Genomic DNA, 25,046 nt, shown 5'->3' with positions numbered 1-25,046 from the left:
ACAAAGATAAACATGTTAACACTTTATTGTAACCGATAAATTAAAAAAAATTTTGAAGTAAAGGTACCTCAAAACCACATCTATGTCTGGGATTGAAAAAGTAGTGAGCATAACACTTTGCGACTCGTAGACACACTTGATTGTGAATAGTTGCAGGGGAAAAAAGTTAACTGACTGTTGATGGTGAAGGATAAGATGACACTGGGCCAACCTTGTTGAGAAACTAACTGACAAAAATACAAAAATAAGACGAAGCTGAAGAATCTCACTAGTGCCAACAATGAAACTCTGAATATCCTGTAAGCGATTAGTAGTCGCTGGTGTCACCTAGCTGGTTAATACATAGTGAATTCTATTTTAGCCATCTGTTACCAAGGATTTTAGTTTTTTCATAAGTTTAATTGCTTATTTATAATTTTTCTGTTTTCATTTCATTTGGATTTTCTATGGCAAGATACATCCTGTTTGATCGGTGTAGTTCCAGCTTTATAATCAAAGTCTACTACGTTAGATCAGTTGATTACTTAAATTTTGAATACTGCTGCCCTTATAAAGAATTTGAAGGTGGTTTGAGACAAACAATACAGATCTTCAGAAAAGAGTTGAGAAGTGCATCATCAGTTTTAATGGTGAAACTTTTTAACATTCATTAGAAGCGATTTAAGTTTATTTTATTTTCAACACCTTTCTTAGATAAATCAGTTAAAAATTCATTAGCTTGATTTTTTTTTTTAGTCAAAAATTTCTGCTTTTCTATTTTTAAGTAGAGCAAATTTTCAAAATCAGTATTATGGTTTATATTATCAGGTTTATTTTATATCAGTTTTCTCGAAATTAAATTCTCTATGAAATTTGTTACAAAGTATTATTTGATATTTGTTATCTAATAAAGTTATTTATGACAGATATGGAAAATAGTTTTTTTTGTTTAAATTTTGGGAATCATTTTTCTTTTTTAATGATTTTCAGGTCAAATAACATAATTACAAAAAAAAAATTATAGTGATTATTGTCCAAAAAATGTTACTATTGAACTGATATTACCAATGAAACAAAAATTTAGGTGAAATCTGAGTCAACAGACAAAACAGCACTTCTGGATCTATATTTACACTTCTGTTTTTTAGAATCACCGTGAAAAATAGTATTATTTTCTGATATACTGAACTAACATTATTGCTTCTGTGGTTTAAGTTTTTGTTGTCGTATTTTTTATTAATTTTGTTATTTTATCTGAATTATAGATTTTTGTAACTGTCATATTTCACTTGCATGAAGTCCTTTACTACCAATATTGTAGGTTCTTTTTGACTGCATGCAACTACTTGCAAAATTTTCTCATGAATTATAGGTTTTTTTTTCAGCTACCAGTTATAAAAATTATAAAATAGTTCTTTATAGTTCATCAATACCAGTAGCACATCATTTGCTGCTTAAGCTTTTGGATTTTAAATGTTTGGATAATAGTCTGTCACCTATAAAAAAAATTATTTTCTATTTTCAAAATTCTGAGTTGAATTTTTTTTGTGTTAAAATTTTATTTTCTGAAATTATTGTTTACAACATATGATTGTATATAATTTTCTTTTCCATGATACAGTTTAAAGGAAAAATTTTCTTTGGATTTTCTTGGATTTTATTTGGAACCACTTCAAAATTTTAATATGGATTCATCCATATTATCATAATTTATCCATATATATTTATCCATATGATAATTTAGGTAATAAAACCATTATGGAATTATTGTTGCCACGTCAAAAATGTTGTTCATTATTTACAAGCCTTTGTTTTAGTGAGATAGGTAGTGTTAAAGCAATAATTAGTTTAATGCAGAAATTTATTCATATTTTTTATCGCAGTTAGGTTGAAGTGAAGAGATTGATGATGATTAATCTTGCTTCATTGTTTTTAAAAACTTGTCATCAACCAATTATAACTTAACTTTGATTGTTATTTCATTCTTTGAATATTATTTATAGGAAGCGTTATTGCTCTTACATGTTAGTATTGAATTATATGTAGGTTTCATAATATTAGGAAATGGCTAAAATTAGTTATTTCACAAAGCTTACCTCTTGTAAATCTAATTTTTTCAACATTAATTAATAATTTGGTTGTTTGTTTATTTTTAAAGACTGCTGTCTCGTATTTTAATGTAATTTTAATATATGTTTATGATTAGTTCTTTTTGTTATAATGGCTTTGTTTTGTTTATTGATTTACAATTTAAATGTCATTTTTTTTTTTGTATAATTTTGTTTAATGATTGTTTACCAAATGTTTTTATGATGTTCTGAAGTTTTTAAAATAGCCTGAACGTTTGAATTAATTTAACCTTTTGTAACTGTTGGCCTAAACTTGAATTTGTTGCCTTTTATAATGTATCAAATTAAATTAATTTTTAAAGTTATTTTATTGTGTTTTCCTACATTATATTTTTACATAAAATCATTTCTTAATTTCAGGTTAAGAATGCAATCTTATCAGATGAGATATATTGTCCATCAGAAACATCAGTTTTGTTAGCTTCGTATGCTGTGCAAGCACGACACGGAGATTATATGAAGAACATTCATAATTCTGGTTTCTTAGCTAATGATAGACTTCTGCCACAAAGGTTAGATTCCATTATATGAATTTTCTTATACTTCTAACTTGTTAATTGTAATTTATGAATGCAGTCATATCTGGGATTGTTATTATACAGTTCATATGTAATTTGATTACTTAACAGTTAAATATAATAATTTCAGTTAATACATTTCATCTCCTATTCTAAAGTTCTATTTTGTTCATTATCTTTAATAACCTACTATACCTAGTATTTTTATAATCTTTAATTTTTTATTCTTATTGTTAGTAAGGAAAACAAGGACTTAGTAGAAAATACATAAATTTAAAAATATTTGATTCAGTATTTACTAATCATCAGACAAAAACAAATTAAACCACTACACCATAAAAAAAAATAATTCCTCAGACTTATTCCTGCTCTTGACTACAAAATATTCTGTGTCGGTCAAATGAGATGTGTTTTCAAAGAAAGATACAACAAATGCTAGAAAGTCCTTTATAGTAGCACAGATCTATGATGCTGACCATCTTATAGAAATAAATAACAAATCTTCATATTTTAATACACAAAAAAGGATCACATTTTGAACATTATCTAACAGAAACACACTCAAACATGAAATCAATACCTTAAAACTCAATTTACTAAATGAACTTAAGATTATTAAAATGCAATGTACTTCAACTATATCAAAATTCAACCTCCCTAACTAAAGAAAAAAAACCAGAATATTGGTGAATGCCTGCCAGGTTGAACATTGAGCCTGAAGGTTGAGAATAGCAGCATGTCAGTGTAATCAGCTGGAAAATCATTGTAAAGATTTATATGTTTTTCAAATGGTGTATTGATAGTTTTAAAACCTTTAATTGATATTCTGTTTTAATTTTAATCACCAATCGCTATAATAAAAAAATTGTGGACTGGAACATTACATAGATCTCCATTCTACTGAGCTATAACCATGTCTTATTTGTTATATTCATATCTGTTGTGATTCATTTTCTCCTGTACACTTGGTCTTTTTTAATTCCATCAAGTTAAAAATTTTTAACAGAATTTAAATATCGATTTCAAATTAAATTGAAATTGTAATTGCATGTATGTATTATTTGCTTGAAGAGTGTTTAAAAAATGAATGATTCTTAAGGTAACTTTTGATATTAAAATTTAGGATTTTTTCATGAAGTCAATCAAAATTTCCATGTAAAAAATTTAGTCATAGTTTTACTGTGACTATGATAAAATTATTGGGAAATACAATGTTGATTTAACATTGACAAAAGTTTTCTAAATATATATATATATATATTTACATTTAATTTAATGCGTGTCAATGAAAGTATCTTGATATTGATTAAGTTTGTGAATAATGATTCTTTTAATTATAGGTTTATAGTTGGATTTGGAGAAATTTTAAATGTAATTAACGATTAATTCTTATTGTTTAGCTTAACTTCTATATTGATTACATTTATTAAATATTTCCCCCTACCAGCTAAAAGTAAATGTCAGTTGATGAATCCTTAAAAGTCCAACATGTTATCCTGGCAAGAAAATCATGAAATTAAAAAAAAATAATAATTATTTGTTGGATTAATAGTAACATCACTAATGCTGTTTTATATTGATAATTCTGTAATTTACACAATGCAGTTTAAGATTTAACTAAATATATAGTTACTTATTGGATTTAAATCACAACCTTTCTTGCATATTTAAGTAACTGTGTTTTAACTGTCTGTACTGTCCGAGGATTGTTTGGACAAGAGAAGTTGATTTCTTGTTCAAACTCTCAATATCTTTGACAGTTGTCAAAGATATAATTGAATAACAAAATTTTATTAGGTCATGAAATCTAAATCTACTTGAAGTCTACTTTTTACTGTTATTTTATGACTTACTTATTTGCTGGGGTTTCTTGGAAGAGTTTTTTATACTTTATTTATTTTGTATATATTATTTGCATTTACAAATTGTTTTAAGTTGATCGATTCTTGATCACAGTAATGTGTAATTGTGTAAGTGAACATATATATCGTGATTTATGATATAGTAGAAGTGATTGAATATAATGTAGAAAAAGTAATTTTTATTTCAGAAAATGCTGTAGTAGCATTTCCTATAGACAGTAGGCATGCTAAGTTCTTTAAGTTATACATTCTACTGTATATAAGTAAAATTTATGATGATACATTGTAACGAAAAAGATAGTTTTGTTTTGTATGTGGTTTGAAAAGAAATTAATTGAAAAATTGTTGGATTTGTTAAAAAGTAGAAGCCTCATGTCTATTTGTAAAAAGAATCTAATTTTATGTCATTTTTGAAAAGCCATTTACAAAGTGACATTTATGTTTATAACATTATATATGTTTGGTAACATCCATTTTTTTTTGTTTTTGATAAGAGTTCTTCACTATGTTGGGTTGTAAAAGTAGCACTATCTACTTGAGTAAGATCTCTTTTTTTTTACTTTATTCTGATTAACTACATTTGTATATATAAACTTTCAATCAATAAAACACTTATTGGTTGCTATTTTCTTCTAATTAATGTTTTTGTAGTACATGCTGTTTTATTAACCGATTAATAAGTTTCTTTAATAGAAAAAATATGTTAAATAGTACAGAAGACATAAAATATGATTTTCTTATTTAGTTACTGATTAAACTTATAAAAATCACTGCTTTTTAATATTAGCACTGTTAAAGATTATGACCCTAACTTTTTAAAATTATCTCTAATCGAATATATTAATAATTTAGAATAAATGAACAGTGATGTTTGAAAGTTATGGCTGAATAAAATAAATGGTATAAATTATTATAAGTTACATAATTCTTAATTCCAACACCACCACCACCACCACCACCACCACTATATTATATTTAAAGCAGTGTTTTGGAAGGTTAAATCAGTTTTAATCTGTGATTGAAGAATGTAATCTTCATCTATACGTCAAATAATCCTTAATCGATGAAATTTATTAATCATGCGAAGAATTGGTGCCTATGAGAGCGACATTAAGAGAAAAAGTCTTTAAAAAATGGTTTATTGTTTTATTGTGTGATAATTTTATTTAAATTTATGTTGCATTTTAATATATTATATAAGAGTACAATATAGTTCTGATTATTTAAAAAAAAAAATTGTTAATGTAATTTGGATATTGACGTTTATAGGTTAAATATTTGATGCTTTATTGAAATAAAATTTTACATTAATGTTGTCTTTACTCTCTAGAGTAATGGATCAACACAAGATGTCAAGAGAAGAATGGGAACACAGTATCACGACATGGTGGAATGAACATCGTGGTATGTTACGTGAAGATGCCATGATGGAATACCTTAAGATTGCTCAGGATCTTGAGATGTATGGAGTAAACTATTTTGAAATTCGCAATAAGAAAGGGACTGAACTCTGGTTGGGAGTTGATGCTCTTGGCCTAAATATTTATGAAAAAGATGATAAGTAAGTATAATATATTATTAGATGTCAAATAATAATTATTCAAGTTGTTTAAAAGTATGTATTAATGGGAATTAAATTTTGGAAATTCTGATTATTTAGATTAGAGACTGTGATAATCTTTAGAATTATAAAAATTTCATAGCATTATTTTATATCTTAGAAATAATGAGGTTCTTATACATATTTTTAGACAACAGGAAACCTTGAATTTCAAAGAACTTGTATGAGTATATAATTCATAATGAAATAAAAGGTAATAAATTAAATGTTTACATATTTTATATATATATATATATCAAATAACAAAAAATTAATTACCACCAAACTCAGTAATAGAACCTAAAAAAAAACCAACACTAAAAGTCAACTTTTGTGAGATCCTGCATCATCAGTTGCTGCAAAATTTCAAAATTACATCAAACAAAAATAAAAAAATATAGAAAAAATAAAAATTTAGAAAATATAAACCATAATAATCACAAAACTAACAATTCATTGCCAACTGGAATGATAAATTTAAAACGTCACGCAACTATGTACATAAACACTTGATTGTGTAGCAGTTGGCAGTAGTATTGGCAACTTGACTGATTCTTTAAATCCATTACAGTAGTAATTGGGTACAGAAATAAAATAGAACACAGTCTGTTCAAGAAGAATAAGAAGTCCAGAATCAGATTTCTGTAACATTTTATCTATGGATGGGGTTCTTTTGCTTTGGATAATTGCTTCTTTTGAGATGTTGTCTGACTGCACTTTTAACTTGCGTTATGCTAACTATTGGCTGGTACTTGCACAATAAATGATGTCTTGGCCCATTTTTTGACCCGACAGCTTACTCATTAATTCAACCACTGAATGTCCAAACATTACTCCTAAGCCAGTAAAGGAGACAAAACTGCAGTTTTAGTTGTTAAAACAAAATATCAGCTTGAGGAAGTAATTGTCATATTTTTTTTGTGCCAGCAATTGAATTAAACTTGAGATTCTCCACCCAATTCCAATTAATTTGATACCCCACAAGCTATGTTTTGTAGGGGCCAAGGTGTTTTTTGGAGGGTGGGAAGGAAAATGTATGATGAAAAAAAAATGGGGGGGGCAATTTTGGGGCACCCCACCAAATGGAAGGAAAAGGCCCAAAACGCCTAGAACCAGAAGGAAACGCAAACAAAGGACGGAGAAGGAAGCTATAAAGAACCCCCCCCCCCCCCTATTAACACTCATCATGACTTAGAATATTTTCACGGAGAAAAAAAAATTGAACTTGGGGGTATTGTCCACCACCAGGTCCCTCCATCTGTTCTTAGCCCTAGGAAACAGAGCATCGATCACCCTGGTGGTCATTTCCTTTGTTAGGACAGGTAGTGACCTCCCAAACTTGCTGGTCGCCAACTTATATCTGATTCCCCAGGGATCCTTGTTCAGGTCGTCACAAAGTTCTTCTCACCATCTCCTCTTTGATTGCAGGATGGCTGCTTTCAGCTTCCTTCGAGAATCCCTGAGTTCGACCAGGGCAATATCAGCCTGATCCATCAGTCCCCTATGTCTAACCTGTTGATAACTCTTCCTAGCAGTCCTACAAGCACAGCATGAGCTCTGCTACCTCTGATGTCCATCAGTAAACTGGCTTTCCTTGCAGAGGTTGCCAATGCTTAACCTAAAAATTTCAGAAATTAGGTTTCAAGTTCCTCCGGCATAACATCTGGCAGGATTCTGGCCATAGCAGTCAGAGCCTCTCTGAACCTCTGCTGCTCCAGTAATCCAACCCTCTTTTGCAGGTGTGAGAAATTCTGAGGCCCAGCTCTAACATCTTCAATCACCACCACCTGTGGTTGCTCAGCATGTCCCTATCAAGGACCTGCCAGGCAACAATCATTTCTGCAATATACTCTGTCACATGAGTGAAATCTAGGAAGGTTTGCTGCTCTCAACATTTGAAGGTGGGACTCACCCCTGTTAAGGCAGACCAGGCCTAAGGATTGAAACATCTCTGCCAGTAGTGCTTCTCTGTCGTTGGTAACTCAATGCAGGAGATTTGTAGCAACTGAATACTAGTACCTCCCCCAACTGAACCCAAACCATGCCATCCAAATGGCCAATATTAGAAATAGGTAAAGTAGAAGAAACCCTACCTATAGAACAGTCCACGGTCCCATCAATAGACCATCCATTGTTTTTAATGGCAGTTTTATTCGGCTTACTCATCACCCATGATACTCACTGCCACTGAAAGAAGATTGTGCGAGGCTTTCTCATGATAATATTTAACTTGAGTAGCCTCATACTCTTATCATGTAGCCAGCTTCCCTCCTTGTGGTTGTGCACCATGTGGTTTCCCAGGCAATTCACTATAAAATGGCCCTCTTTACTACAGCTGAAACAATCAACTGCGGTTTGGCTCGTCACATTAGTTAGCTTTGTGCTCCACCATCCAACACCTGTAACAGTGTTCAACCTCCGTATCAGGCATCACTTGTCAGGAGACCCAACCAATTCTCATCCTGCCTTTCTGGCAAAGCGTATTCCAACTGCAGTTGGAACAGCCATCGTGGCAATTTTGATGTTATCGTATGCCAGTCGTAGGGTCAAATTCAGGCCACCTGCCACCTCTTGTCCAACTTCTGCTCTGAGAGCCATCTTGATCTCCTCTTCAGTAGTGAGATCATCAATTTCCTTGATGCACACTTTCTTTGACCTCTCATTACCACAACAGATGACCTTAACATCCTGCTCCCCTTCCTGAATCTTTCTTTGGAGCCTCTCTGCTCCATGGTCTACATCTCTCACTCGTGTGTGTACTTCTCCACCTTGACCTTCCCTGAGTGACAATATCTCCAGAAGTTCAATACCTACTCCGCTCTTGACCAGCTATAGGAGGTCAGCATACATCTTATTCTCTGCCACAGCTGTAACCAACTTCGATGGCATATCCATCTGGATCTGCTTGATTTCCCTTTCGGTGTTCCTATCTATCGACCTTTTGAACACTCCTGAATATCCTTCAAGTTTCAGGATTAGGTCAACCAAATCATCATCCACTCCCCTATGAAGAGAACCACTCCTCACCCTACGAAGAGAAGGAGTTAGAACTGCCTGGCTTTGACTTATTTCATCCCCTGCACTTCAGAGGAGGTGATCTCCATTGCTTGGTGGTACTCTTGGGAGTAGGCTTTACCCCAGTTTTTCCACACAGTTCCTCATATTGCAATACTTCATGAGATTCCACCCACTGCATCCCACCATCAGTCAAGCCACACTCAGCCATCTCCAGATGCAAGGGAACATTCAGTGCCATATTTTTGGGGCACTCCTTTAGCCAGTACACAATCTCATCACTCAATTTTCTCCCTACATCTTCATCACTACACAAGTATTGCTGCTGCCAGAATAGTTCCTCTTTAAATTTTCTTTCTTCACGTAAGGCAATTAACCTATACTTCTGTAATAATTTATTACTCTGTGTCCAGGCTCATTCACCCCCTCATGGATCCCTTCATGGGGTGTCCTTCATACATCACTGTAAGCAATAAGCATCACATATCTCCCATAAAAATGTTTTAAGTTCAATATAAGCAAAACACAGCTGTTTAAAAGTAAACAAACCTTTCAACTACCAGTCCAAATAAACACAACCAAACCAGCTATAAATTATGAAAAATTCTCCTCAAGAAAAATGATAAATCACCTTGCAGTATGTCTTTGTAAACAAAGCTTTGCTTAACTACATAAACAATAACAAAAAAACTGATAGCCTGTATGGCGACAGATATAGGCTCTTCTAAAAACTCAAAAATATAACAAAACAAACACGAACGACGAACACAATAACAAAATCACAAACAAAACGCTGAACAATAAGGATAATATAAAAGATCATGTTAATGGAAGCAAATCGCAGAGGTTGGCCGAGACACATCTTCCTTAAAATGTTAAAAATGCTAAGAAGGTTGTTAAGTTAAACCTTAAGCGCATGGATATATATGTACTTGATATCACGGTGTTATATACTTCAAAAATCTTTTATAATATTACAAAAGATATTACTTTATTCTTATTTGTGATTTTGCTGTTAGTTTATTATTTATAAAATATATTATGTCACTTCTGCTCGTTTACCCAAACATATAACATCGAATAACAAACAGTGTTAACAGTCTAGGGTCTAGAAAAACAGTGGGAACAAAACTTTAAATCAGAATTTCCTCATTAAGAGATATATATAATGATTGTTACAAATGTTGTGTTATGAAATTAATTAAAATAATAATAATAATTGACATGAAAATTTTTTTCAGATTAACTCCTAAAATTGGTTTCCCATGGTCAGAAATAAGAAATATCTCATTTAATGACAGAAAATTTATCATTAAACCCATTGATAAAAAAGCACCAGATTTTGTCTTCTTTGCACCCCGAGTTCGGATAAACAAGCGAATTTTGGCACTTTGTATGGGTAACCATGAGCTGTACATGCGAAGACGTAAGCCAGATACAATTGATGTACAACAAATGAAAGCTCAGGCTCGTGAAGAAAAATTAGCTAAACAACAGCAGAGGTAATCAATCCTAATTCAGTAGGTTAATACTATTATGTCTTTTATTTAGTATAATTTATGAGTATTTATAATGTTTTGTGAAGATTTTCTTTAAAAATTACGAGAAGAGTAATTAACTTGTGAAATTTATCAGAGTAAACATTAGTAAAGAGATATTATAGATATTTGATCATTCAGCATGTGAAAAATTTTAAATTCCAATGTGTCTTATTTTTTTATTGTTGTATATTAACGTAATTATGCAACTATTGTGAAGTAAAGATTAGGCACTGAAGTTGTAATTGTTATATTGTAATGTATCTGATATGTTAGAAAATAATGAGATGACTTTAGGTCTTAAAAAGTTTTTATTATATTTATGTGTTGGCCATTTTACTGAATAATTAATTGAAATGTATTCTTGAATTATCCTAATTTTTTTTTTCAAAAATATGACTGAATATGTAAATGATGCATCAAGAAATATCAACACCCTGTTTTTTCATTGTGTTGTGTATGGTTTTCAAAACTTACAGAAATATCCTAAAATGGGTACAGTCAGTATCAAGACTGTCATAATTTAGAGGAGATATTTATTTTGTACTTCTTGTCATAGAAGTTCTTTTCCTATAATTTTTAAGATACCAGAGGAGGTCTGTGATTGACTAGCAATAAAAACCAAACTCTTAGTTGATTGTTTTTTGCTTGGTAAAATAAACAATTTTCTTTTTACAGAGAGAAATTACAATTAGAAATTGCAGCAAGAGAAAAGGCTGAAAAGAAACAACAAGAATACGAGGAAAGAATTAAGTCAATGCAAGACGAAATGGAAAAGCGACAACAAGATCTTGCTGAGGCACAGGTAATTTTTTTATTAAATTTAGATATTTACAACTATTTCAGAGTTTAAAAAAAAATTGTATATTGTGTACATAATTATTGATAGACTGAAGCACTAATTTTATTTTAGTAATTGAAGAAAGGTGGGTGGAAGGACTGCCTCAGTAGATGGGGATGTAGTTTACAATCTTGCTCCTGAGTTTAGATTTTATAAAACTAGTAAGAATTTTCTTTGAGAGCTTTGAATTAAAATAAAAATTGAAGTAATGGTATTAGAAAAAAAAATGTTTAAATTTTAATATTTATTGTAAAGAGAGGCATTAACATTAGTCCTCTTCAAAATTCTCCCCCTTGCTTCAAATACATTTATCTCACTGTTCTTGTAATTTTCTGAACCGGTTGTATAACCTCTTTCATGAATGTCTTTAGTTGTACTGCTGTTGCTGCATCAATGTTCTCAATTGATTGAAAACTTGTAGAATGTAACTAATATTTTTATTTGTCTGAAATTAATATTCCCAAGATTTGAATTAATATTGATACAAGAAGTATGAGTCACAAAGAATTGTGATGATGGAGGATGAACCCAATTGCCTGTTTCTCAGGTAGTTTTTTATGCAGATCATTAACTAAAAAAGTCTTAATGTTTAGAGTTATTGAAGTAATCCTGAGTACAAACTCAACTCGTACAATTTCATCAATATCAAAAAACAATTGGCATCCCTTGAAGTTGGATTTTGATTGACATGTTCTTTTTTTCACACTAATAGAACTGGGTGATTTTCATCGAAAACTCTGAACCTTAGTCTCAGGTTCATAACTAGACCCAGGTTTCATCTCTTATGCTGACATTTAAAAAGTTGGTTTCTGAAATTAGGTGTGATCTCAAAACTCCAAAGAAATCGACCAAAATTATTGCTTTTATTCAAATTTCAAAATCCATGAAACAAATTTCACCCTCTCTTAGCCAATGTTTAAGTATGACGTTGAAGGACGTCCTGATATTTCTTTGATCTCAACCGATTTTCATCTATTATAAAGTCACTACAACCACTTGTAAAATGTCTTCATAGTTGCTTCAGCATTACCATAAACTAATTTTAATTTTCCATGCATTTCTTCAGCACTTTTTTGCAGTGAAAAACTTAGTATCATGTTTGTACATCATTTGTTATCCATGATTTCTGATACTTTAAAACATACTTTCAACCATAGCTTACAATCAGCTGACTGCATATATAACACACTGTCAGTACGGCTTGATTTATCACATACTGTAAGGTGGGTATAAAAGGAGGAGGTGGTATTATTACCACCTCCTCCTTTTTACTGAAGACATTTGATTTGATGGAAAAATTCAGGGTTGCACTAAGCTTTGTTTTGCTATTATAGATGTTAAAACTACAGCTTGTTCAGAATTATTAGAATACTGTGTCTATTATCTGCTACCTTTTGTTTTTTTTATTATTAGGAGATGACTTGCACGAGATCTGTTCAGAAAATAACTGTGCAATTACGCACCAATAGAGATGTTTAGTGATGTGCGGTCGGCAGCATTGTGTTCCGCATAACCTCCTCTGTAACCCCATGTTCTTGGGTTGTTGATATTGACATCTTGTTTACTTTTCATGTTACTGTTATTTGAGTGCAATGTGTTTAAGTGTTAGTAGCGATTTTTGTAATGTGCAATTTTCAGTAGCAACAGTACATTAATTTTGTATGAAACTGGGAAAAACTATCACAGAAATGTTTCAACTTCTGAAACAAGCTTACAGAGATTATGCCTCTGGGTTGTACACAATTTTATGAATGGTTTTCAAAATTTAAAAGTGGTGGTCAGTTAGTTGAAGATGACCCATGGCCAGGAAAACTTTTGACCTCAGCTGTGACACCCGCACTCAGAAAATCAACGCCGGTGCTTGCAAATATCTGACTGGTCAGAAAACTTGCAGAAGAATTGTGCATCTCAGTTGTATCATGCCGTGACATTTAGACTAAAAAATTGAACATCCATAGAGTTGTAGCAAAGTTTGTTCTTCATTTGATAACCGAACAGCAGAAAGAACATTGGGTGGACGTTTGTCTGCCACTTCTTGAAGAAGCTGATGACGACGAAATATCCATACAATGGATCCTAACTGGAGTCAAAAGCCTGGCTTACAGCTACATCATCGAGACAAAAGTTCCATATCCCAAGAAAGCACGTCAGTCTCAACTCGATGTCATAGTGATACTCTCTGTTTTTTTAAATTTTAATGGAATTGTGCATTTTAAACTCTTGCCTCAACTTGAAACAGTGAATCATGTGTACTGTCGAAGCATTTCACAATGGTTATGTGAAAAGATCTGCAAAAAGGGACCAGAATTCATGTTTCCTTCACCACTACGCACACTCAGCTTTGTCAATTCGTCAGTTTTGTGCCACAAATCAGATGACTGTCTGCCCTCAGTCTCCCTACTCACCAGAACTGGTTCCTTGCAATTTTTTCTTATTTCCAAAATTAAAATCAGTGATTAAAGTACACCGTTTTTGTCAATGATGTTAAAGCAAAGTTTGTCATGAACTTTGAAGGCCATTTCAAATGAAGCTATCTGTCCTGGATAGCTTTGCTTCACAAAGTGGAAATGCCGCTGAGAAAAGTGTGAATAGTGGAGGGGAGTACCTTGAAGGGGTCAAGGACCAATAAATATTAAAAAATTAAAGTTCGGTTATTTTCTGAATAGACCTTGTATATTCTTTTTTTATTAGACTTCGTTGTGATTAATTTGCCTTAGTAAAAAGTATTTTTCTATTTTTATTATTACTAGTCTTAGGAATCTGAGTATCTTTGAGAAGTAAATTAAAGGTAAAAGAAAATTATTTAAATTGGTGGAATGAAAACTTCTAGAAACATAAAATAGACAACATATTTTGAGTCCCATAATCATTCTACTTGAAGGTTATTACTGCACACTCCAGAATTTAACCTTACTTAAATAAGTGCTCATTATTTAAATGGTATATATATATACCAGTTAAATTTAAGCATAGAGAAAGTATTCTTTTTATTTTTATTTAATAAAAAATTAGAAAAATTATTTTAAATCGTGTAATAGTTATAATAATGTATTAATAATTATATCTTCATCACTATGTGGGTAAAAATTCTTATTGAATAATAATAATCAAATAAGTCGACATAAATTTTGAAAAACAAATGCTATAGAAACAAAAACAATTTGTAATTATTGCTTTACGATCACTAAAGTCGTAACAAGAAAAAGGGCAAAATTTAATTTAAATCACATGAAGAACTTTTCTCAGTTATTATTAAAAAATTTGAAAAACACATTGTAAGGATTTATACAACATTATTTTTATTTATTATTCATAATGCAAAAAACTTATCTAACTAATAGATGGTTTATTTGTTTTTTTTTTTAAATTTAAGGTTGCAATATTTTATCTAAATGTGTAAAATATCCATAAATTTTTTAATATCAGTACATATAGGATATTTTAATTAATAATTGCATGTTATTTAGATGTAATAATGATAATGTGGTTAACAATCTAGGATTCTGCTATTATTGCTTGCATGAACCATTAAATCAAACTTAACTGAAAACAGTGATCAAATATGATGTAGATAATTGTGTACTCCTCCCAACTGTTAATATTTTCTTATACTAGGTGTGTAAATATGAAACTGGAATTTTTGTATTGAAAACACGTTTATTGTATGAAAATGATAAAAAAATATTTTATACGAAATATTGTCCATCGATAACTATACATTTTTCCCATCTCTCTGAAAAATATAATGTTAAAAGAACTATTGCTCTTTTGAGGCAAACGAGTCATTGAGCCATTTTCGTACATTTTCATAAGAAGTGAAGTGCTGCACATTAAGTGTGTATCCCATCGATGCAAATAAATAGTCGGACGGAGCCAAGTCTGGTGAATAAGTCGCATGCGAAAGTATTTCCCAACTGAATGCCTCAATCATTTCCTTGACCAGATTTGCTGTGTGTGATGATGGTACATTAGCATGAAGCAAAATCATTTTTTTTTTGTGTTGCCTTTTTTTATATTCTGGTAGTTTTCCTCGCAATGCTTGATTCAATTCGATCATTAGTTATCGGTAGCGTTCATTATTAATGTTTTAGTCATTCATAATAGATCACACCCTTCTGATCCCACCAAATACGGAGCATTGTCTTTCCATAGTGATTCGGCCTTGAAGTCGATGTCTATAGTCGCCTAGAGTTACCCATGATTTTTTACACCTAGGATTCTCAAAATATATCCACTTTTCATCACCAGTCATAATTTGATGGAGAAATGACTTTCTTTTGTACCTGGTGAGCGAGCAGCATTTTGCATATGGTTTTTCAGTTTTCTTGTTGTCTTCTGTTCAGTTCATGTGGAACCCATTTTCCCATCTTCTGGATCTTTCCCATGGCTTTCAGACGTATGCAGACGGCTTCTCATGTTACATTTAATTGATTCACAAGTTGTTGTTGCTTTTGAGTGTCATCCTCATCCAACAATGCTTGCAGTTCACTGTCTTCAAACTTTTTGATGTTCTTCCATAGAAAAATCGCCACTTTTGAATTTTTTAAACCATTCAAAGCACTGTGATTTCCCAAGAGCATGCTCACTGTAAGCTTCAACAAGCATTCGATGCAATTCTGTAGCAGTTTTCTTTAAATGGAAACAAAAAAACAAAGCCGGCTGGAAATCATAGTTTGTAGGTACAAAACTCGACATGTTTAATGCTAATTAAAACTATGCTGTTGTTTGAAACTTGTATTGTTGTGAGTTGAAAATCTTTTCCAGCCGTCAAAAAAAGAAAATGGCACCAATGATGCAGTTCGACAGTAACTACATTGACAGCAAGGGCCACCACCTATGGGCAAATTTCAGTTTCATGTTTACATACCTGGTATAGGTTATACTTTTACTATTTGAATGTATCATTCCATATAAATTTATATATATATTTTTTTCTTATCGGTGGAAGTAATTTAAATTGTGTTTAGCTGTTTGTGTTATTGTAACAAAATTTACATTATTCTGATCTTAATTTTAAACTTATTTTCTCAATAGGACATGATCAGACGATTGGAAGAACAACTTCGTCAATTACAAGCAGCCAAGGAGGAATTAGAAGCTAGACAGAATGAATTGCAAGTTATGATGGAACGTCTAGAGGAATCTAAGAATATGGAAGCTGCTGAACGAGTTAAACTTGAGGAGGAGATTCGTATGAAACAAGATGAGGTGCTGCGTATACAGTCCGAAGTTGATATTAAAGATGAAGAAACAAGACGTCTTCAGGTAATCTCACATGTAAACATTTAGATATTAGTTTTAATTTAATAAAACTTAAGAGTAAGTTAAGCATAAATATTAAAAATTCATATCATTGCATCTGCTTTAAGAGATTAATCGGTTTTTAATATTGGAGAAATAAAATCTTCCTAGGCTGACTTTCAAAACATATTTGATTTTTGTGTCTGTGTACGCGCGCGCGCTCATGCACAAGAAACCAAACGTACATCAATCTCAGTGACACTTGTAGCTTTGTTGGAAATTTTGATTAAACTTCACACATTTCAAAGTTGCTGGCATGGCCTTTTGAATTGTGGAGTGTGTTTTGCGTCATGCCAGTGCATGTCCACATATTGCAAAAAAAGGAACCTTGTGAAACCACCTCCCATCCCATTGAATGGGATGTTTTTCATCTACTGTACAGTCCACATCTTGCTTTAAGTGATTTCTGCCTACATAATTGAAAGAGTTTTTTGGTCGGAACCTCTATGAAAGTGATGAGGATGTCAAGACAACAGTGATTTTAATAGATTGGCGGCAAACTTATTTACGTACGACATACAAAAGCTAATGACATGATTACAAATGTTTAAACTTAGAGGTGATTCTCTGGAAAAATAGCTTAAATATAGATTATGATGCTTATATTAAAGTTAATTAAATACAATAAATTTTTTATAAAACAAAAACTGTTTTTCTTTCTGGATGACCTTTGTATATACCATTGTATAAAGGTACTATTGCATCCATCTAAAGATCAGTGTTGTATAACTTAATTGTCTTTTTTATCATAAAATTAGAAAAATTATATAAACAATTAGACAATGTGACTTTTGGCTTTGTTTACAATGTATTTTTAAGAATATAGATTGTGTGTAAAATGATTATTTTTGGTATTTGAGATACCTATTGCAGGTTCTAATTTGGCTTTTAATGCCAGTTCATCATTATTTTATATTATGATTTATTATTGTTTAAGAATGATTGATGTATATTGAGTCTGTTTTTGTTAATATATTGCCTTCCAAACTAGTTGACCATTAAGATAATTTTTAAATAAATTTCCTTAATATTAAATATCAAATTTTAAAACATATATAGCTGAAATTATGATTGCTAAAAGAAGAAAAGAATAGTTATAATGATATATGGTCAAGCTTTTAAAATGCATTTATGGCCACCTTGTCACCATCTGATAGATAATTTAATTTTTCAGTACTGTAATTAAATACATTTAATCCAATAATTAAATTTTGTTTTTTAGTTTATGTACATGCATGTGTGACCTTGTATGTTCAGTTTAGTGTACAAGGTTTCAAATTGTGTTTTTTTTTTTTAATACAGAGGCTTAGTAGCTGGATGTATGTTCTTTCACAGAGGTTTATTTCTTTGTAAAAAAATCATGAAAAAAGTATTGAGAAATTTCTCTAGATTGAAGTTGTTTTTTTTTTGCTGCATCATTGAGTACATGTACAAAAAATAGCATGTTTTTTTTTTAATTCTTTGTAAATTTTAGTTGAAATGTGTGTAATACATCAAAATGGAAATTTTTTATATTTATTGAATTGTGTTCTAGTATGAATATATTTCTTAAAAATGTTTGGGTGGTTTCCCCTTGGGTGTGGAGGTATGAATATTTTTTAAAAAAATACTCTAGTTTGTCATTATGACACACCACTTCTGTGATTTACTCCAGCAATAGAATATTTTAGAAAAAATTCTATCTGCAATGATAATTTTACTGAGCTAATAATCACTAGGGTAACTGAATAATCATAAATGCTCGGTTAATATGAACATCCACCCGTCCCACATGATCACTAAAAGTTTTAAATTTTACTCCTTGTATGGAATAATTTTTAATAAACTGGTCATAAAAAACTTTTGAAACAGAACAAAAGTTTTGGGGAAAATCTTAAAGGTTTTCTATTTACATAATAGTCTTGAATAATAAAACTTTATTCGCCTTATAGTATTTATTTTTAACCATAATTTTTGTTTTGTTGGCGACACAAACAATTATTTTTTGAAATGAATTAGGTTTTTTATTTGATTTGTAAACTGTACTAATTTCTCGAATGTTGTAGTATAAAACCGATTTTTTTTTTTACAGGAAGAGGTGGAAGCTGCCAGACAAAAGCAGGCAGAGGTGAATGCTGCATTACTTGCAGCCACAACAACACCGCAACATCATCATGTTGAGGAAAATGAACATGAAGAAAATGATGAAATGCCTAATGGTGACGTATCGAGAGATCTTTTAACAGATGACAATATTGTTGACCCTGTTGAAGAAAGACGTACTTTAGCTGAGAGAAATGAACGCTTACATGACCAACTCAAGGCAAGTTCTTTTTTGTTTATTCATCTTATTTTTCATTTTAATTTTTTTAGTGAAAGACAGAAAATGTCTTTCCCTTAATTTTAAACAAGCTAATTGATTTACTTCAATTGTTACTAATACTGAAAATAGTAACATTTTCGACAAATCCAAAATTCATAAAGTATAAAAACAGTTTATTTTAATGTAATTATAGAATTAAATATCAACAGCAGTTGTGGGATCCTGCAAAAATCGATTCTTGGAATTAACATGGTAAGATTAACTATCAATTTACTGTGTTTTGATGGTTTAAATTTCAATTAATTTAAATTTTATTAGCATACTGTTCATATGCTAATTAATATATATATACAATTTAACTATTTCTATGCAAAATATTCCATCAATATAGTAAAATAATTAAGGTGTAGTAGTTATGCCCTATAATTAATATTCACTTTCTGCAATGCATTATTATATACAGACAGTATCACAGATTAGTTATTTAATTACAATCAGTGAATCAAAGAAGACATCTCTGGTTGTTTAAATGAATGGAAGAGAGTAGTTTAGCAAATTATGAAAAAAATTATTTAAGCAGCAATATGCAAATCAATTTCAGAAAGTAATTAAACATTTGTATATAGTATTTTGGTCTTCTAAGTTATTGGATCCTGCAGGTAGAGAATGTTATGCATCTTTTGTGTCAGGTCATCCAGTGTACATCAAACTGATTGACTGGGAAATACACAATGAAAAAATTAGGGTAACAGGTCAGGCTGTATTGTAATGTATTGCTGTAAAAATGACAGATTGCAGTTTTTTCATATTTAATAAATTAATAAATTTTATTTTTTTACACAACATGGAACACTGTTGGATTGATACAAAAAATAAGCAAATTTTTACAGCCTGAATGACAAAATCTACAACTGTACAATCTTTTTTAAAATTAATCTTGAAATTTAAATAAATTTAACAAAATACTAAGATTTTGCTAAAAAAAATGTTAAAAAATTTAGCTTCACTTTTTTATGTGATAGGAAGTGTAGAGAAATATTTTCACCGTAACATATGGATCTGTTAGTTTGATATAAACAGTTTCTACAGTTTTAAACATTTGTGTTGGTGTTCCACTTGAACAGATCTGAATTCAGTTAAAAACAGTAAATACTTAATATATATAATATAATCTTCAAAAACATGCATGCAAGATTCATTAAATTGCCAAACAAAAAACATCTACCAAATGGCACTTGAACCACACACTTTGGGATTGAGTGTGCAGTTCAAGTATCTTTTAGCAGCTACATGTAAAAATTCACTTGTGTAAGCCAGGTAGGGAAATACAGTTGCTTAATTTATTGCTGCAGTAATATTTTTTTTTATCTATATAACTGGCCAGTAGTGTAAAAACAAATATTCTAGAGCTGCTTAGCTTTCCGTGTATGTATTCTGTTTTCTAAGTGAACCATTGCAATCATGAGTCATGATAAAACGAGTAACATTACGCTTTGCATTTATTCAAATCTATAGTATTTGCATCTATAATTTTATTATTATTCGTAGAAACTAATCATTAATTTGATTACTGTAATTAAATTATTTTGTATTAATAATGTTAAACTGTTTTTATAGATGTTGAAGAATGATTTAGCTCAGTCTCGTGACGAGACGAAAGAGACTGCGATGGATAAGATACATAGAGAAAATGTTCGTCAAGGACGTGACAAATATAAAACTCTACGTGAAATCCGTAAAGGCAATACCAAACGACGAGTCGATCAGTTTGAGAATATGTAGAAACTCAATAAATGTGTTCATGAAACGATCCCATGTGGTGCCACTTACTTCTGCAGTTATTTTTACTTTTACTATTGTTATTATCTTCAACTAATTTTGAAAATAGTTAAAATAATACGAAGAACTTCCATATTAAAAATGATTAGAATATTTATATATTTTTAAGATTTATCTACTAATCGTGCAGTTGCCGTGCAATTTTTAGCTATTACTTTTTTTTTAACTTAAGTCAATTTTATTGGCTTACAGTGAACCGGGCTTTTATTTCTGATATGTGGCATTACTATGCTAGCGAAACCATTTAGAGGGGTTCTGTGAAAAGTAAACTGAAATGGCGTCGATAAATAAGATGTTATGGGATTGAGAAATATTATATTTATATAATTATCTATTATATTATATATAATAAAGAAGTATTTTCTTTATGAACAAGCCTTGTTAATGGCAAAGCCTGATGTTGTAGTATTGGGCATCCATTATTATAATTATAATAATATATAAATTAGTGCCGTGACAAGTGTGTATAATTAATATAGTTAGTATATTGTTATCTTAGGCTTTCCATCTCTTTGTTGTACAAACTCAATGTATTTTTATTACATTACACCGTGCTGTTAATTTTTTTGTGAATTGAAAAAATTTATATATCCTTTCATATTATGTTGTTTGACAAAACATTTGTTTATTTAAAGTATTAAAATTACATTGATCGTTTACAACAAATATGATGGAAATAAATTAGGAAAATATATATACGACTGCAGACATTAATCCATTCTTTTGTAATTTTTTTTATCATTTCTTCTATTTCTTTTATAAGTAAAAATCAACACACATTTCTTTGTTGTTATAGTTGAATACACTAAAATAATACAAAATTTATTCACTCAATAACATTTTAAATTTGATTACTTTAATAATTCTAATATAATTTTACTTTTGTTTTTCTGATAGTTACACTGTCTCAGATCTATTTAACCGATTTCTTAACTTGATGCATTAAGTTTTTCTGAGTGTTGTACATTAGTATTACATTCCGTTTATATAATAAAATTAATGTTAATAAATATTAAAAAGTCTGCAATTTAAAAGAAAATAATATTCATTTATTTTGAATTGTTTTATTTATTTACGTTTTTTTTTTTCTTTTCCTTTGTTATGGGACAAGTTCCTTGTTGTCGTCCCCATTGAGCTTCCAGTGTTAACATTTTTTTCTTATTATTTATTCATTTTTTATCTGTTATACTCTAATAATATATAACTACGGCTCAAATAAAAGTTATGTGTAATTGCATTAAATTTATTATGTATGTTCATTTTGTGCAGTTTTACATTGATACATTTATTTGAGCTTGGTGCATTTAATTGTTTTTATCAGTAGCTTTCATACTCTAGAGCCATCTTTTTTTGTACTTTGGCTTTTATTATTATTGTTATTATTATTATTATTAAACATATCTCAATTGAAAATGGTGGCCTTTAATACTAATTTAATACCCTATTAAGACTGGGGATAGAATGTAGTTAATTAGGTATGTAAAAAAAAAAGAAAAAGTAAATAATCGCGATTAGCATTTGTTATATATTCATTTAAAAATGTTATGATTATTGTTTTCAAAAATAAAGATAAGCAAATGCATTATTTAGCTGTATTAATAATTATTTTTATTATAAAATTGTAAATAATTAAAATTTATAATTATTACATTAAAAAAATTGGTTTTGGTAAATTTTCATTATTTCCTTCCATAAGATATTTGGGATTAATTAACAATTTATTGCTGCAATATTTATTTATTTTTTTAAAAGTACTATCCTTTATTTTAAACACTCGTTATTTATCTCTTTTTATAATTATAAAGCGTATATTTTTTTTGTTATATATTGTGTATACTTCTTGTATTTTATTATTATTTCATAATAAATTTATTTGAAGAAACTTTATATTGTTTATTACTGTTTTCTTTATTACATCATATTAATTTTTATTTATAAATTAAAAACATATTTATAAATATTATCTATAATTAATTAAATATTTAGAATGATGTAATTCTATTATTACTTATGATTATCATATTACAGTAATTGTTAGATAATGCATGTTTTTAGTACTTAAAAAGAAAAGAAACCATTTTCATATTTAATGTGACAAACATGTAGTAACAGTTTTTAGTATAAATTATGGAATGGCCATATTTAATTGTTGGAAATAAGATTACATTTTCAATATTAACTAAAAAAAAGTATTTTTAGAGAAAAAATTGGTCATTTATTAATTTTGTTTTTACTATAATATAAAACTTATTCGTCCATAATTTTACGTTTAAAACTTAATGAAAATTTTGTGAATATACTTAAATAAATGTACAGGGGAGGTAGGAGTGTTATTGATTTCTTTTTTTTTACTTTACCTAAAACATTTATGTTACAAAAGTATATTTTTTTAAATTAATGAAATTACAATTTATCAGAGCGTTAACTTATTTACATTATATTATATATATATTACATTGAAGCTATATACTACCATGTAATAATGTGTAATATATTTTCTTAAAAAATATTTTGTTTAAATTATTATCATCCTCAACACAGTATTTATTAATAAGAGTTTATAAAAGTATCGCTTTTCCTTTTCTCAAATTTTGCCTTGTGGAATACATGTGATTAATATATCTGCGCTCCTGTTCCACTTCATTGTGCGTAAGAATTTACCAAGCCTCTTCATTTACACCGGTCTTCCTATTATCTTAAACTTACTACCATAGCCCAGGATATTCCTCTTCTCTCTTAAGTCCAACTTAACCTCATCTCCATCTTCTCCTCGACCTACCCCTTGGTAATTTCACTGATTCCCTAAACCGATTTAGGAACCAGCAGCTGACGCTTCCATCTGCCAGAAAAAACTGTCTCGTTAAGACAGGCGTTGTATGTGTAAAAATGTCTCTGGCTCAACCCGAACCGCCACCTTGATAACCATAACACCATTGGATGTGCAATAAATGCACATCCAACGGTATAGTGCTGTTTCGATCCATCTGTGTATACTACTGCGCCTAGGTTTGTCTTGGAGAGAATATGGCAAAACATTTGCCCGTAGAAAATAGGTGGTGTTGATTCTTTATAGTATTTTGCGAGGTCAAACACAAAATTTGTATTTGTAATGCTTGTTTCTTCACGGAGGTACGCACATGGATAAATTGGAAAAATAGAAGGTGCGTCAACATTTATAAGAACCAGTAAATGTCGGGCATGAACACCTATAGGTGTAACGTTGACGGTCCTCATACCTTCGAAAATAAGGGTGTCTAAGGATTGCATCAAAAGCCGGATGATTTGGCTATCATTTAACACTAATAAAATAAGATGCTAAAACCTGGACTTGTCTATTCCAAAGTGATGGCTCACCGCAGTCAACAAGGACGCTTATGACTGGGCTTGATCTAAAGACATCTGTAGCAAGCCGAAGGAAAGTGTGATGTACAGCATCCAGCATTTCAAGCACGGTATTTCGCGCTGAAGAGTAGGCGACACGACCATAATCTATACGGGAACAAACCAAGGTATAGTAAAAACGCAACATACATGACCGATCGGTATCCCAATTGGTATTGAAAAGGACTTGCACATGTCTAAAAGTTTAGAAAATATTGTTTTCAAATCTTCTTATGTGTTTGACCCAAGTAAGGCAGGGGTTTTGAAAAATAACCCTAAAAATCTGACATCAGGAGAGGTAGCAGTCTTTTACTTTTCAGCCATCCCCTTAAATATACAGAACAATCAGTGCATACTACATAAGAAGCTCAGGTCTTATCCTGATCACCAATTTTACACTGAAAGTGCAAATGATATGCATTTTTAATTAAAGGTGTAATGTTTTTCTATTTGATTTTGCGGTAAACTGTATACATAACAAAAGCCATCGACATCATTTACACAATTTTGAGGCATTATGAAACTGCATTGTTAACAAATTTAAGACGGCAATAAGGTTGAACAAAACTAATTCATTCCTAAATCCAGTGCTTAATACAAACAACACAGCCGTGTTTTCAGCTACATATTTTGACCAGCACAGACATGATTAATCTTGTCCATGAAGGCTCACTCTTCAGTATTAGATATGATGTCATATGTGACTATGATATGATTTAATTCTTTGTCTAGTATTGTTTA

General features: G+C 30.4%; 1 protein-coding gene across 5 annotated transcripts in view; it reads left to right on the top strand.

The window, feature by feature from the left end:
- Moe (moesin) overlaps positions 1-23,433 on the top strand; it is a 270,281-nt gene extending 246,848 nt beyond the window's left edge. For all 5 annotated transcript variants that reach the window (XM_075359515.1, XM_075359513.1, XM_075359514.1 and 2 more), the window contains 7 exons: positions 2,469-2,620; positions 5,819-6,049; positions 10,345-10,605; positions 11,320-11,446; positions 16,517-16,747; positions 18,855-19,085; positions 20,703-23,433. In XM_075359515.1, the coding sequence (XP_075215630.1) occupies positions 2,469-2,620; positions 5,819-6,049; positions 10,345-10,605; positions 11,320-11,446; positions 16,517-16,747; positions 18,855-19,085; positions 20,703-20,867 (1,398 nt within the window). In that variant the 3' untranslated portion in view covers positions 20,868-23,433. The remainder of the gene's footprint in view (positions 1-2,468; positions 2,621-5,818; positions 6,050-10,344; positions 10,606-11,319; positions 11,447-16,516; positions 16,748-18,854; positions 19,086-20,702) is intronic.
- Positions 23,434-25,046: the final 1,613 nt, after the last annotated feature.

This window comes from Lycorma delicatula, chromosome 3 (assembly GCF_047948215.1).
Source record: "Lycorma delicatula isolate Av1 chromosome 3, ASM4794821v1, whole genome shotgun sequence".
In the NCBI taxonomy this organism is placed as follows: domain Eukaryota; kingdom Metazoa; phylum Arthropoda; class Insecta; order Hemiptera; family Fulgoridae; genus Lycorma; species Lycorma delicatula.
This window is presented reverse-complemented; position numbering and strand designations above follow the sequence as displayed.